This window comes from Takifugu rubripes, unplaced genomic scaffold, assembly GCF_901000725.2.
Source record: "Takifugu rubripes unplaced genomic scaffold, fTakRub1.2, whole genome shotgun sequence".
Classification (NCBI taxonomy): Eukaryota; Metazoa; Chordata; class Actinopteri; order Tetraodontiformes; family Tetraodontidae; genus Takifugu; species Takifugu rubripes.
The window spans coordinates 1-12,611 of record NW_021821634.1 but is presented as its reverse complement, the minus strand read 5'-3'; the positions used below and the strand labels follow the sequence as shown (position 1 = coordinate 12,611).

Genomic DNA, 12,611 nt, shown 5'->3' with positions numbered 1-12,611 from the left:
GCACAGTTATATAAATTCCTGGAACCAATTCACAAAGTCTGCCTGACGAAAACAAGCTTATGTAGCCTTGAAGGAAAACGGTTTGATTTAATTATTAGACAACTTGCACCAGAACACAACAGGTTACTAAATGTGTACTTCCCTTTTTTCCCTTGTAAATGAAGGTGGATCACATCTGCAATAATAATAATCAATGAAATCAGACATAAAAATTGACCTGCAATTGCATTTCCACACACTCTCGCTGCAACTATAATGTGAATAATGTAACCTGTTTAAAGGCCGCTCATAAACTAAACTATAATGGATAGATTTAATGTATGTTTAGAGGGGATTCTAGTTATTTTTGCCGTACTATTTCCTCTCCAGGTTGAGAAATCAAGTCCAGCTCTGTGAAGCTCAGACCTGTGAAAAGGTTGTTGTTTCATTAGAATTAGATTAGCATCGTGTTTTGAGACGGTTTGGGACAAACGAGGATGAAACCCTCCGCTGTCGAGGTGACTGCTTGTCCCAACAGTATGAAGAGCCCTAATGCATGAAGAGAACTGCACGTGTTAACAGGCCTCTGTCGCCATAGCAATAAGCACCCGCAGGTAAAAAGCAGTGGTTGAGATTTATTGTCAGAATGTAAACTGATGCGTTGGCACGAAAACAATGAGACAGCTAAACTGAACCAGAAGAACCACAGTGGTGCTGCTGGTGAGCAGGAGCAGGGATGTTATAGGCAGGAGGAGGTGGCGTTACCAAGGAGAACATGAAAATACAACACAACAATAACAGCCAAGTTTCTCCTTAGCTGATCTCGCTAAACAGAGCGAAGTACGAATCCCTGGAGAAACAATATGGCAGGATCAGCCTCCTCTAAGCCCACCGTTACAGCGGGCTGTGCCTGGGCTTTCCTGTACCTTCTTCTGTTTGTTTACTCTGGTCCGAGGATGAAGACTACCTGGTCCACCCGCTGGCTCTACATTTAGCGTGGCCGCCCCGGCAACAAGCCCAGGGTTGTTCTTCCATATTTTAGAGCACGGGGGGAAAAGTTGGCGGTTCCATTTACCAGCTCAAGCCAGGAGACCTCTGACCTCTATAAGCACCTTGAGGTCTGAGAGCACACAGACTGACCAAACATCAGCCTGCCCCTGCTAAAAGAGGGATTTCCCTTTAAAGAAAAGCACAAGGTGTTGGCTCAGGGCAGGTTAGCCAGGGACTGAAATAATGACAAATGCACGTGAGCCTGGTGCAGGCCTTCAGCTTTAATGGGCTCCTTTTCCTCAGAAAACACAGACTTGTTGTTTTTGCCCTGGTACATTTATTTAGCCACATTTAACTGCCAATAAAAGGCTGTTTAAGAAAGTTAAATCACTGTCACGTGTGTGACAGAGAAAGAGAGACAGAAAGAGGGTGTGTGTGTGTGTGTGTGTGTGTGTCTTTTTTCCAAATATACATGATTCACAGACCAAACTCTTGGTTAAAGTCTGCTGTATTTTCGAGGATCACTGGGTGTTTGTGTTTCTGCTGAGCTTTGCATACCTTTCCTGACACTTTGAATTCTTCACTCATGAATTCTTTACTTATGGGGGGATTCATAGTTCAATCATGACACAATATCCTGATACTCTGTAATGAGTTCTATCAGAAAAATATGTCTATAATGTGATGAGTCTGTAGGGTTGAAAAGGGACAAAACCCACATCTAAAGATGTAAACATATTTTATTATAACACACGCTCATACAGTATATGTTGGGATTAATGCGCAGATGACCTAAAACAGAGCTCAAAGAGAAATTTAACAGGCACAATAAGCATTACGGGGATTTGGTCTTTATTGTGTTTGGCTCAGGAGTGGAACATCAGCAACATTATCATGCAACATCAGCTGTGATTCATATGTGACTAACGCACAGCTTCACATGTGGATTCCAAACATTCACATCATCTGAACCTTTCGCAAGAGGCAGAATTCAGCTCTGCAGCTGGTTTGAAATGATGATTTATGATTTTTTATTCTTAGTTATATAAATTGAGTTTATTGGACTTCCTGAGCTACTGTAGAAACAGACTAATGGTCTCACCATAAAACAACAAAGGGGGCTTTGAGCAGCAGCCATGAATGTCAATCACAATTAATAATAAATCACTTCAGCTAAGAGATATGATTCAGCTCACATACCTGCAGTGTGTGTGTGTGTGTGTGTGTGTGGTGTGTGTGTGTGTGTGTGTGTGTGATTGCACAATATTAATGACATTTTTCCGTCTGTGACTCATATATGCGGATACGTGACGATAATCACGTCAACAGTTATGTGCAGCTAAACATATTTTCACAGGAGTGTAAAATGATAGAAACTTTGACAAAGGCGAGGTGACATCAGCAGACCCTCTGTTTTTTATGTTTACAGTTTTACCGAAACTATGTGATGTATCACCAGGAGTGGCTGTTCATGAGCATGAGGGATAAATATGTCCTGTCTTTCTCATTCTGTATCCTATCAGGTCAAGCTATGTTTTGAACATGGTTGCCACGTAACAAGTATGTAAAAGATGAAGAGAACTTCATAGAAGTATGATTTTGTTTGCAAGGTGTGTATAAATACAATGTTTACACTTTTGCATAAAGAGGAAAGTTCAGTTGTTTTCGTCAACGCAACTTTAAAGGTCAAACTTATCAATTTTAATTCTGTACACTCTGTTGTTGCCCTGAAATGTACAAAAAAGCTTTTGTTGGCTCGCCAGTTTGTCATGGTAACAGTGTTTGGGGCGATGACAGGGAAAGCGGTTTACAACAGTCCACAGTGATGAAGTGCTCATAAACCTGCTTCATCTCTGACGGTGAAATGTACACATCATCTCTATGAACTGCATGTCAAAGCGCGCGCGCGCCACACACACACACCAACATGTGGCAGTCTGGCTGCATTTCTGGCTCTACAGCGCCACCTGTAGAATAATATGCTCGACTTCACTTAGTTGTAGTTCTCTTTGTCGCCACAAGATGTCACTTGCGAGCAGTGAATCAGCCTTGCAACAATTCTACTGTACTTATAATTTTATGGACAAAGTTGTGTCATTTATAAAACATTAAATGGAATTTACATGAGCATAATTTATTTAAGAGGAAGTACGCGCACGCTTACACAAACTGTTGGAATTCGTAATCAAGAGCAATTATTGGTTTTGTTGTTGGGTGGATTTTTTAAAAGTGCAGCTTTTTCAAGCTTGTGATGTGAGTTCTGTACGGTGTTTGAGAACTGGGCACATGTGTATCTGCAGCTGTGGCTGTTTCCTGTATGATCTGTAAACACGTGTGCAAAGTATCAATAGGTGTGATGGTCAAAGGTCAAACCAAACGTTGACTGTTGAATGGAGTTCATTATTGAAGGATGGAGGAAAAAACCCTCGGCGCCATGCTGCCACAAGCAGTCGCCTTTGGAGTCATTAGCACCTGACTGTTGGCTTTTGGACATAAATTTATTGTCGAAGGCTAATTAACTGGCATAAGATAAATAAAATACTATAGTGCTGTCTTGCAGGATGAATAAATATTTCCCAAGTGCTTTTTGAAGACACTTTAGAGCTGCTCCAAATCACATTCACAGATTACATTTTGAAATGTTTGCGCGAGTCGCTACATATGATATAATATTTATGTTAACTGCTGCGCTGTGTTTGTGCAACTAAAATGTTTATTTACCAACATCAGTAAAAAGGGAGGGTCTATATTTGCAAACTTTAATGGGACCCTTTCATCAAAGTGGAAGGGTATGGTACATATCTTATACTATTTTTTTCTTTTTACTTTATTATAATTAAAGGAATACAGGTATATTTTTGTCAAAGGTTTCAGAAAGCCACAAAATGTTGTTTTTGTTTAGCAGCTGGCATAATTTAAAAACACTTGTGATCCACAGAAATGATGTGGTTTACTTTCTGACTGAAGAGTATCAACATGTGGTATAAAACCCATCAAAACAGAAAGTGTAACTGTTTGTATAAGACAGGTGAGAGGATGTGACCACACGGACGCCGCCATGAACGTCCACCATATTTGCATCACCACCATCAGATCAGGAAGGTCTGGCGGACTGAAACGTGTCGCATCTGTTGCCATGGCTGAGATATGATGCTGAAAATATCCCAAGTGGCGCTGATCGGGGTAAAAAGGCTCGGCAAGTTAATCTTTCACTCTGAATCATGACCATTCATCCCAGTGGAACAGTGGGCCTTTATAACCAGTCTGTACTTATCACCCCAGTCTACCAGTTGAAGAAGCCGGTCACTCTGTGGAACACAGCTGAAAAAGGCTTCAGAACAAAGTTCACTTGGACTTCCTCATTACATACTGTATGTGGAAGAGCTTATTTGCTTTTAGCATAAATTAGCCTAAAAGAAGAGGTGATTATTGGGTGTTATTGAAGACAAAGAGGAGATGTATGGTTTGTTTTCCTTCCTGCGAGGGCGTCTGCTCGCATCATTGCTATTCAAACCCATACACTGCCGGCAGCATGTCATGGGTTTGCATAAGCTCAGCCTATGTGACTGACTAGGTGTGCGGTGACAATTTTGTACTTTTAAACGCCCATGTGCTGCCTGTTTATTGGCGTAGCAAAAATACAAACATTGGTGTTTAGTTTAGAGTTGATTTGCATCCAGGTGTGTGTGGCACCCCCCCCCCCCCTCATGGTTCGGGGCCCTGATCTCCTGACTGAAAACACGCCTCCATTGTTTGTCGTTAATGCTTGCGGGCTTGCTCAGCAGATGGACGGACCTTCGACCTCCCGCGACGCGCTTCTTCCGGGGACAAAGATCACTGATTCAGAGGAGCCGGTTGTTGCACCAGAGCTCAGCATTGCAACACACGAAGATGTGTTAGGAAATTATAGTGCATTATCAGCGCTTTTTGTTCAACATCCTAGAGGGGATGCATATAGCTAGTCAGAGGGTTCGACCACATCTCTCCAGTGGTGTGCATCATCTGTGTGTGGTGTCCCCCTTGCTTGGGTATTGATTTCCTTTGGGTGTGACAGGCCCAGGATCATGCACGAGTCAGCGCCAGTACTCCATCCTTCCTACCTGCTGCTCCTCAATATTTAATGTGTCTAATCCAGGCTGTAATGAAGATGGAATGCTTGGCTATTTTTGTGATTTCGTGATGCTGCCTGATCTGAACGGTACAGTGTGAAGACCTTCACTCGTTATGATCGGGGTTAGTGAGATCCGAAGATAAACAGTCAAGGCAAATAATAATGTATGCCTTCTGGGAGTGGTTCGTGGGCTAAAATCCAGAGAACAGCAAGGAATGAGAGTGAAAATCTTTCTCAATACGTTTCATCAGCACCAGAGAACAAACGTATTAAACCAAAGCGTATCGAATGTATCGGCAGAGATTATCTGTGCAGATTAAAAATAGATACAAAGAACAAAGAGTGAACTGACATCATGAATAAATAATATCCAAATCCAACTGAGGTGGGGAAAAAAAGAGAAGACTGTGTTCAGACGACAGAACAAAACGGTTCCTCCAGAAAGAAAGGAGAGCAGACTGATAACCTCAGAGATAGATAACGTCACACCCACCCAGAGAGCCAAGCCTCTGAACTTTAGACAGTGTTGCAGACGGATCCTAGAAGAATCTATCTGAGCAGTTCAATGAAATAATGACACTGTGCACAGCTTCCATTCCCTGATTTACCTACATGTTTGCTTCACTGTGACATAGAAACACCAACAGCCATAGTTGCAGCAAAGACAAAGCTAAGGTTTTACCAAAATTTTACATGAAGCACGTGTAAACGTGCACGAAGCAATGAGATGAATGTATACATTGTTTTCAATGTCACGAACGGCTGGATTTTAGCTCACTTAAACATGTTGAGGTCATGCAGCGTGTGACTGTTTGCACGGCCCTGTTTTAGTGAATCACGGGTCTTCGACGTACAATACCGCCTGTCAGCAGCTGCAGGGCAAATGTAGTTTTTCCACCAGTCATTACTTGTACTTTGTTGTGTTCTGAGCCCTACGCGGTGCAATTAGTGATTTCCTGAGACAGGAATATTAACGTGTGACATTTCAAAAATGGCATTTCAGAGTGTCACGGGTCCACGACTGAAACAGGCTGCACTTCAGCTTGTTGGTGTAAAATCCTTCACAAGGATACATGGAGCTTATTACGGACATGTGGAGAACAAGAATCCCCCCCCTTGATAATGATAGAATATTAATAACAACCCCGATGACCTTTCAGGTATCTGTTGATCCCTTTTAGCCGACTGCTTTCAATAACAGCCCTGCTTGAAATTCCTTGTAAAGGAAATATAAACTTCTACTTGCTGTCAGTTTTGTACAGCTGGTTTGCTGGTGGTAGAAGTAACCTAGAGTTAAATTATAGAATGTTTTTTAGAGAAAACACAGATTTCTCTTCATCTCAGTGACTCACGAGACATCTGAGCTGCGCTGGTAACACTGTTTTGTCAGAGCACAACTGCAAAACAGAGGTGGCCATGGAAACTGACAGCACCCAATAGGAGCCTGCTTTTAGGGTGTGGACAGCAGATTGACATGTGTTTCTTATCCGGTCACTTCCTTCTTCCCGGTCAATTAATAAAACCTCTCAATAGTCATTTATTTGCAGGAAGGGGAGAAGAAGACATATCTGGAACTTTCTGTGGTGACATTGAAGCTGTTGCATAATGGCCCCTTCATAAGTCTGAAACAAGTAAGCGGCGTGGTTTATGCAAAAGAAACTACACAGCTGTGTTCAACATATTTAAGTAAAACAAATTGAATCAAGCCACTGGTTTCTGTTTTGTTTTTGACTCTTGTGTATGCATTTCTTTTCCTTCTTAATGTGTTATATTTTAGTGGCTCCCTCCTACCATTCAAATTTGATCATTTACAAATGTTTTCAAAGGGTGGGAGCCATCCCATAGTCCACATGGAAACATGAACGTAGAATCTTGGAAGGATAGATAAGAAAAAAGGTGCTGCACATCCATGCAGCTGAACATCGACAGCATAATTAGTGATTCACTTAAAATACATTACGTGGCTTTATGTTTTGTAAGTTCTGACCTCTTTTGTAGTCCTCCGAATGAAAATACATTTTAAAATGGCTTTTGCTGAGTGGGAATTTTTCGCTAGCAAAATAAATTCAGTATACATTCAAGCATTTATAAATGTATTTTTTTGAGTGTTTATTCCCGCAAAAATCGCTTGAACGATCATCGATGATGATGATCAGTTCATATTGTGGTGGAACTCTGCTGTATCGCTATGACCGGGGTGTATTCATCCGCAGCGCGGTATATTATGCAATGATGAACCGGGGCGAACAACGACCCAGGCGGAGTGATTTAATAAGGACTACACCCATGCGCCTGTCCGATAGCAGCAGCTTCTCTTCATTGCCGACCAGAAGAAAGCCGGGACGCTGCTGTGCCGGGGGGGATTTGTTTGCTGGAGGCCCGTCAAACCAGTGATAAAACCGCTTCCTTGCCGTCAGTCTTCGCCGAAGAGACGTGTTACCTGACCCTTCGTTATATCCTCATCTTAGAAAAATAATTTCACAAACATGTCCTGGCAAAGCTACGTGGACAACCTGATGGCTGATGGCAGCTGCCAGGACGCGGCCATTGTTGGGTTTACGGACGCCAAATACGTCTGGGCATCGTTTGTCGGCGGCGGTACCTTTGCCAACATGACGGTGGGTATGATTTTTTGGGGTTTTCTTGTAACCGTTCGTGTCGTTAGACTGGATGGGTGTTGATTTTATGCATCCCAGGTCGTCAGTCTGTCTAGCCAGGCCTTTAGGAAAAGACGGCCAGTGTGGTACACATGGTATCCGGTGGTCGCATACAAGATGCTTTGGCACAAATAACATTTAGCGTCCGCTGCAGGTCGCAATAACTCATTTCCTTCATCACAGTATCCTGAAAAACCACGTCGATGTGTGTTTTGTAGCGGTTTTGATTTGGGGAATACCCGCCCAACCGGCCAATGATGGCTCGAGGTAACGATAACGGTACGGCGAACTAGCTTAGTAATGCTAGCCAGCAGGTTAGCTTCAGCCTAGCTTGAGGATGCCGGTTAGATACGGGGAAAAAGCGGACAAAGCCTAGTCGTCTTCGAGATTTTATCCCAGAACACGACCTCAGTGGCGATTGTGCTTTTGAATTTACAGCCCCATCATTTTAACATTAATTATTTTTTTTGTCGTTTGAAGAACGCGTTTCAGCGGCAGGGCTCGCAGTCAGCCGCGGCCACCTTTCACGAACAGACTTTCTCCCCCCGCATTCGGGGCAAATTGGGCTGAGTGGGAGCGCCCGTAGCGCCGCGTCCACGGTAGCCGCACACGTGTTGGCGAGCCGACGGTCATTCTCCTTTCCCCCGTTTGTCTTCGGTGGATCACCTCGCTGCCGCTACCGCCCCTTTTTCCAAGATGGCGGACACCCTCCCAGTGTCTTATTCATCTGGGCCAAGACGCTCGCTGCTGGAGCAGAACCGCGGCCGGGGTTCGTGCAGGAACGCGTTCGGCTAAACAACGCGTTCAGAACGGACCCCGGGTAGTTTGTAGCACCCGTCTCTAGCTTGGGGTAACAAATTTCGCGTGCTTCGCCGCACCTCCATTTTGTATGTTAAATTAATTATTATAAATGCCCGTCGGCGACGCGCTGTAGGGTAAAACCTATATAAACCGCGCTATTGTAGAAAGAGACGAGCTTGGCTGTTGCAGGAGACGGAATGCTGTACTGTGCTGCCGCTAAGCCGGGGGTGTCCGCTAGGTTAGGTCGTTGTTCATTATAAGGACACAAAATGTTTAAAGGTTAGACGGTCTTATTGCGCGAATAGGTCAGTGAGGAGTCAGGAGTTCGGCCCCTCCCGGGTGAATAACCCGGCGTTGATTTCTTCTTATTGTGGTGGTGGTGGTGGGGGGGGGGATCCTAAAGAAATTCCAGCCCGTTTAGGGATTGGTGAATAACGGTTCAAATTCCATTCGGGAATAGAATAGTTGCGTGGAGAGATGGGCCGTTCAGTCGGCTATAGGCGCCGCCTGCAGTTAGCAACATGCTAACGTCGCGTTGGGAACTTTTCCTGAGTCATGACGGTGCTGTTTTTCGGATGGTGAAGACGTGTTCCGTACCGATTTGAAGGAGAAAAAAAAAACAACCTTACAAGATTTCTTTCTTTTCCAGGTTAAAACCACCTTTCCCGTATTTCTAACCAGGAGTGCTAGGGAAGCGAGCGTTAGCGGTTGTCAGCCGTCGCAGTCACTATTGGGATTTCAGTCGTTGCTCGTAGAATGCAAACTTTAACAAAAAAAAACTTTAAATGGTATTTTTTTATTATTAAAGTACCATTTTGGTTGCATAGCAGAGGTGTGGAACACTTATCACTCTACTTGATTTATTTCCTTTAGCATGACAGCTTGCTGTTAACGGAGATATTCGAATAATTGCTAAAATATAGCACCAGATACAAAATCAACCTCCTGCTGCAGCATAATAAATGAATGATTACACTGAAGCATCCTGGAAACCCCCACCACCACCCTTTCTTTGCATGTGATATAACTTGGGTAGAGGCCTCAAACATTGCAGAGGTGGGTAATTAATAAAGAATGTTGCATGCCAATGGTTCTGTCCAGTTTTCCTGGAGACGGTCTGGATTAGAAGCAGAAGATGAGCAAACCAACCCTTCTCGTTCACTCCCATGTCTACTTCAGCGATTTGTAATGATCCAAATATAAAATGCAAAACGATGAAAGGGTTACATTCATGTCACTAGATGATCCCGGTTGGGCTTCAGCACAGTCTCATTGTTTTTACCCCCCCCTCAAAGATAACATGAGCTCAGGCTAAGACTGGCAGCAGACAACTATATAAACCCTAAACCACTCTGGTTTGCTTTTATCCAAAATATGGCTTCTAAACATTAACTCTTATAGTTTTGAGATGTCTTAACACACTAGGTGACCTCAGAAGTTATTGATTTATAGTAATATTTAGGATGGAAGTTACTTAGCAAACTAAAACATTGTCTTTGCACTGAAGTATACCTGTGATATGATCAATTTCCTGCATTTTCCCCTAATTTAACATGATCTTACATCTTCTCAGGACTTGTGTCTCATGGATATATTTAACACACTGCAGAGTTTTGGTCTCTGGGGAGTAACGTGTCTCCATGCCATAGACACGTTGGCTTAAGGCTGCTTAATTACCGCTGTCGTATGTGCTTGCAGGGACTCCGATTTCTGCAGTACATTTGGTGTATAGAACAAATTAGGGAATCTGCACCCCTGGCACGGACGTGCATTATTACAGTTGGAACAAAAAAGAATCTGGTCTTATTTTAAGGTGTTTAGCATAAGTAATGGTGACTGGAAGACGTGATTACATGTGGGTGGTGACAGTAAATAGGATCCCTCCTAAAGTGTCCACAGTTTTACTTTTAGGTTCACTATACATGCACAAGAATTGTGTTGAAGTACAAGAAACAGTGTCGCCTGTGGTCAAAGTTAGACCACAGTGCTGCATCCTAAATGGAAGCTGTAGAAAGGTGAATTAGCATGATCTATAGTCAACGTGGTTTTTCTTGTGAAGTTAATGTAGGCAAGATAAATTGGGAGGTCACTAATCTGTGGTTTTGATCTTCAGCCTGAAAAGAAATCGACGTGTTAACAGGGAAGGATCGGGAAAGTTTCTTCACCTCTGGAATGACCCTAGGCTGTAAAAAGTGCTCTGTCATCAGAGACAGCCTGCAGATCGACGGGGACTGGACGATGGACATACGGACAAAGAGTCAAGGAGGCGAGCCGACGTACAACGTTTCTGTGGGCAAAGCTGGGAAAGGTGAGTTGGATGTGGGGCGCTGGCGTTCTTTAGCTCTACGCAGTGGAGCAGTAACCTGCAGCCTGCTTTTGACAGTGCTTTAGTTTAGCCGCGTGTAGATCCCGTGTTGTCCGTGCATGTGGGTAGATCCCGAATGCACCTTTCCTCAATATATGATGATAAAGTCCAGTGGTGCACATTCTCAGCCGAGGTGGTGTTCCATGGGAATGCCACAGGTTCTCTAGCTCAAGAGGATTTTCTTAGTCTTTCTTTGGACATTAAAGTAGAACATTTTAGTAGCTAGCTACTAAATCCTATAGGGGATACGTACGCCTGAGAGTTTTGCCAGTTTTCATGTTGTCTGTATGGGCCCTGGTTTTCTGTCCTCCCCACCTCTCCAGACATTAATGAATCCGAGGTATGCCTGGATCTGCTGCCTGGAATCCTACAGTTGTTCTCTAAAATGTCCCCTTGCATGCATCTTCTCTCCCGGTTAACCCCCCCCCCCCAGACATACTAGGCTGTTCTCCCGCTCACATGTTCTCATTGTGAGTCCTTTACATGTATTGAGGAGAGGTACCAGATGCATTCTGCACGTGCGCCACATTAGTCGGAGGTGAATGTTTATTTTCCTATCTGCTGCTGCTGCTGGCTGGTGCACGGCCACTGATTAATCACTACTCACACCCTTACGCTGATGAGACCATAGCTGCCACGGTTCTGCACCAGCAGCCCTGCTCGCCTAATTGTAGAGCCGCTGCCATGATCAGCCAAATGTTTCCAAGTCTTTGGACTCTTAATACAGCCTAATTGGCAGCTTTTAGGATTAAAGAAATATGGTAGCCACTGAAAGTGTTGCGTCTGGTGTAAAGTTCATGTTTGATTTAATCACAACATCCAGGTAGTTGCCCAGGGGTGTTTCTAGTCATTAAATGTAGCTTCTTTGGGGTCAGCACGCTTAAGTGGAAACTGACCCAGGATTCATATCTTTAAAACCTGTCTTCAGCCCCGTGAGGCAGTAAATATTGTAGCATGCATCCTCTGAAGGATGAGTGTGCGCCTGTTGGTCCGTGCACGCACTGAGCAGCTCTGCATGTGTTCTTTACTCTACTGTCACTCATCTTCCCAGTGTTACTGTGTGAAGTCTTGTTTTCACCAGCAGCAGCGTCGATGGGAAAATGTTCAGGCCTTGTTTGTGCTTTGTCCTCTAGCTGTTCCCATCTGCCTGCTTCTTTGCTTCCTCACTTGATCTCGGCACCTTCTAAATGTTCCTTCTGTCTCTTTTCTTTCAGTCTTGGTCTTGGTAATGGGCAAAGAAGGGGTCCATGGAGGCGGATTGAATAAGAAGGCATACTCGATGGCAAAATACTTGAGGGATTCGGGTTTTAGTGTAGTCTTGATGTAGCGTATGTGGTAAAGTTGAGGGAGGGAGGGAAAAACACAAAAAAGAAAACAAAAAAAACCCATAAAATTCTAGCAAAAACGACCAAAAAAAAGTCCAGCCGTAATGTCCCGTTTCTTGGTTTGATTATACTCGGTCCCAGGAGCATTTGTAAAAGCGCAGGGTCAAGACTCTTGTTTTCCGCCATGTTTGTTCATTTATTTTGTTTTTTCCTCCTTTGTTTACTCCAGCATTGGTTTTTGTGATGGGGAAGGAAGGTGTCCACGGAGGGCAGCTCAACAAGAAAGCATTTCAGATGGCTGAGTACCTGAGGAAGTCTGGATATTAAAGCACCCTACCCAGCCACCTAGCAGCTCCCTTACCACCCTGTTGCATTTCACACTA

At 43.8% G+C, this 12,611-nt stretch overlaps 1 protein-coding gene across 2 annotated transcripts; it reads left to right on the top strand.

Moving 5' to 3' along the window:
* The first annotated feature begins 7,360 nt into the window (after positions 1-7,360).
* Positions 7,361-12,611, top strand: LOC101065608 (profilin-2-like). 2 transcript variants are annotated; one of them, XM_029832094.1, is made up of 4 exons: positions 7,361-7,698; positions 8,045-8,051; positions 10,661-10,846; positions 12,458-12,605. In XM_029832094.1, exons 1-4 carry the CDS (start codon positions 7,567-7,569, stop codon positions 12,553-12,555), a joined length of 423 nt encoding a protein of 140 aa, XP_029687954.1. In that variant the 5' UTR covers positions 7,361-7,566; the 3' UTR covers positions 12,556-12,605. The 2 variants fall into 2 exon arrangements, 1 of the variants encoding a protein (XP_029687954.1); XR_003887280.1 differs by lacking the exon at positions 8,045-8,051 and having other exon boundaries at positions 7,362-7,698; positions 10,652-10,846; positions 12,458-12,611.

Bases quoted from the DNA above. Each gene is read 5' to 3' on its own strand.
- LOC101065608 (XM_029832094.1), top strand. From the start codon at position 7,567: ATGTCCTGGCAAAGCTACGTGGACAACCTGATGGCTGATGGCAGCTGC. The intron at 10,847-12,457 runs GTGAGTTGGATG...TGTTTACTCCAG, and splicing joins TGTGGGCAAAGCTGGGAAAG to CATTGGTTTTTGTGATGGGG.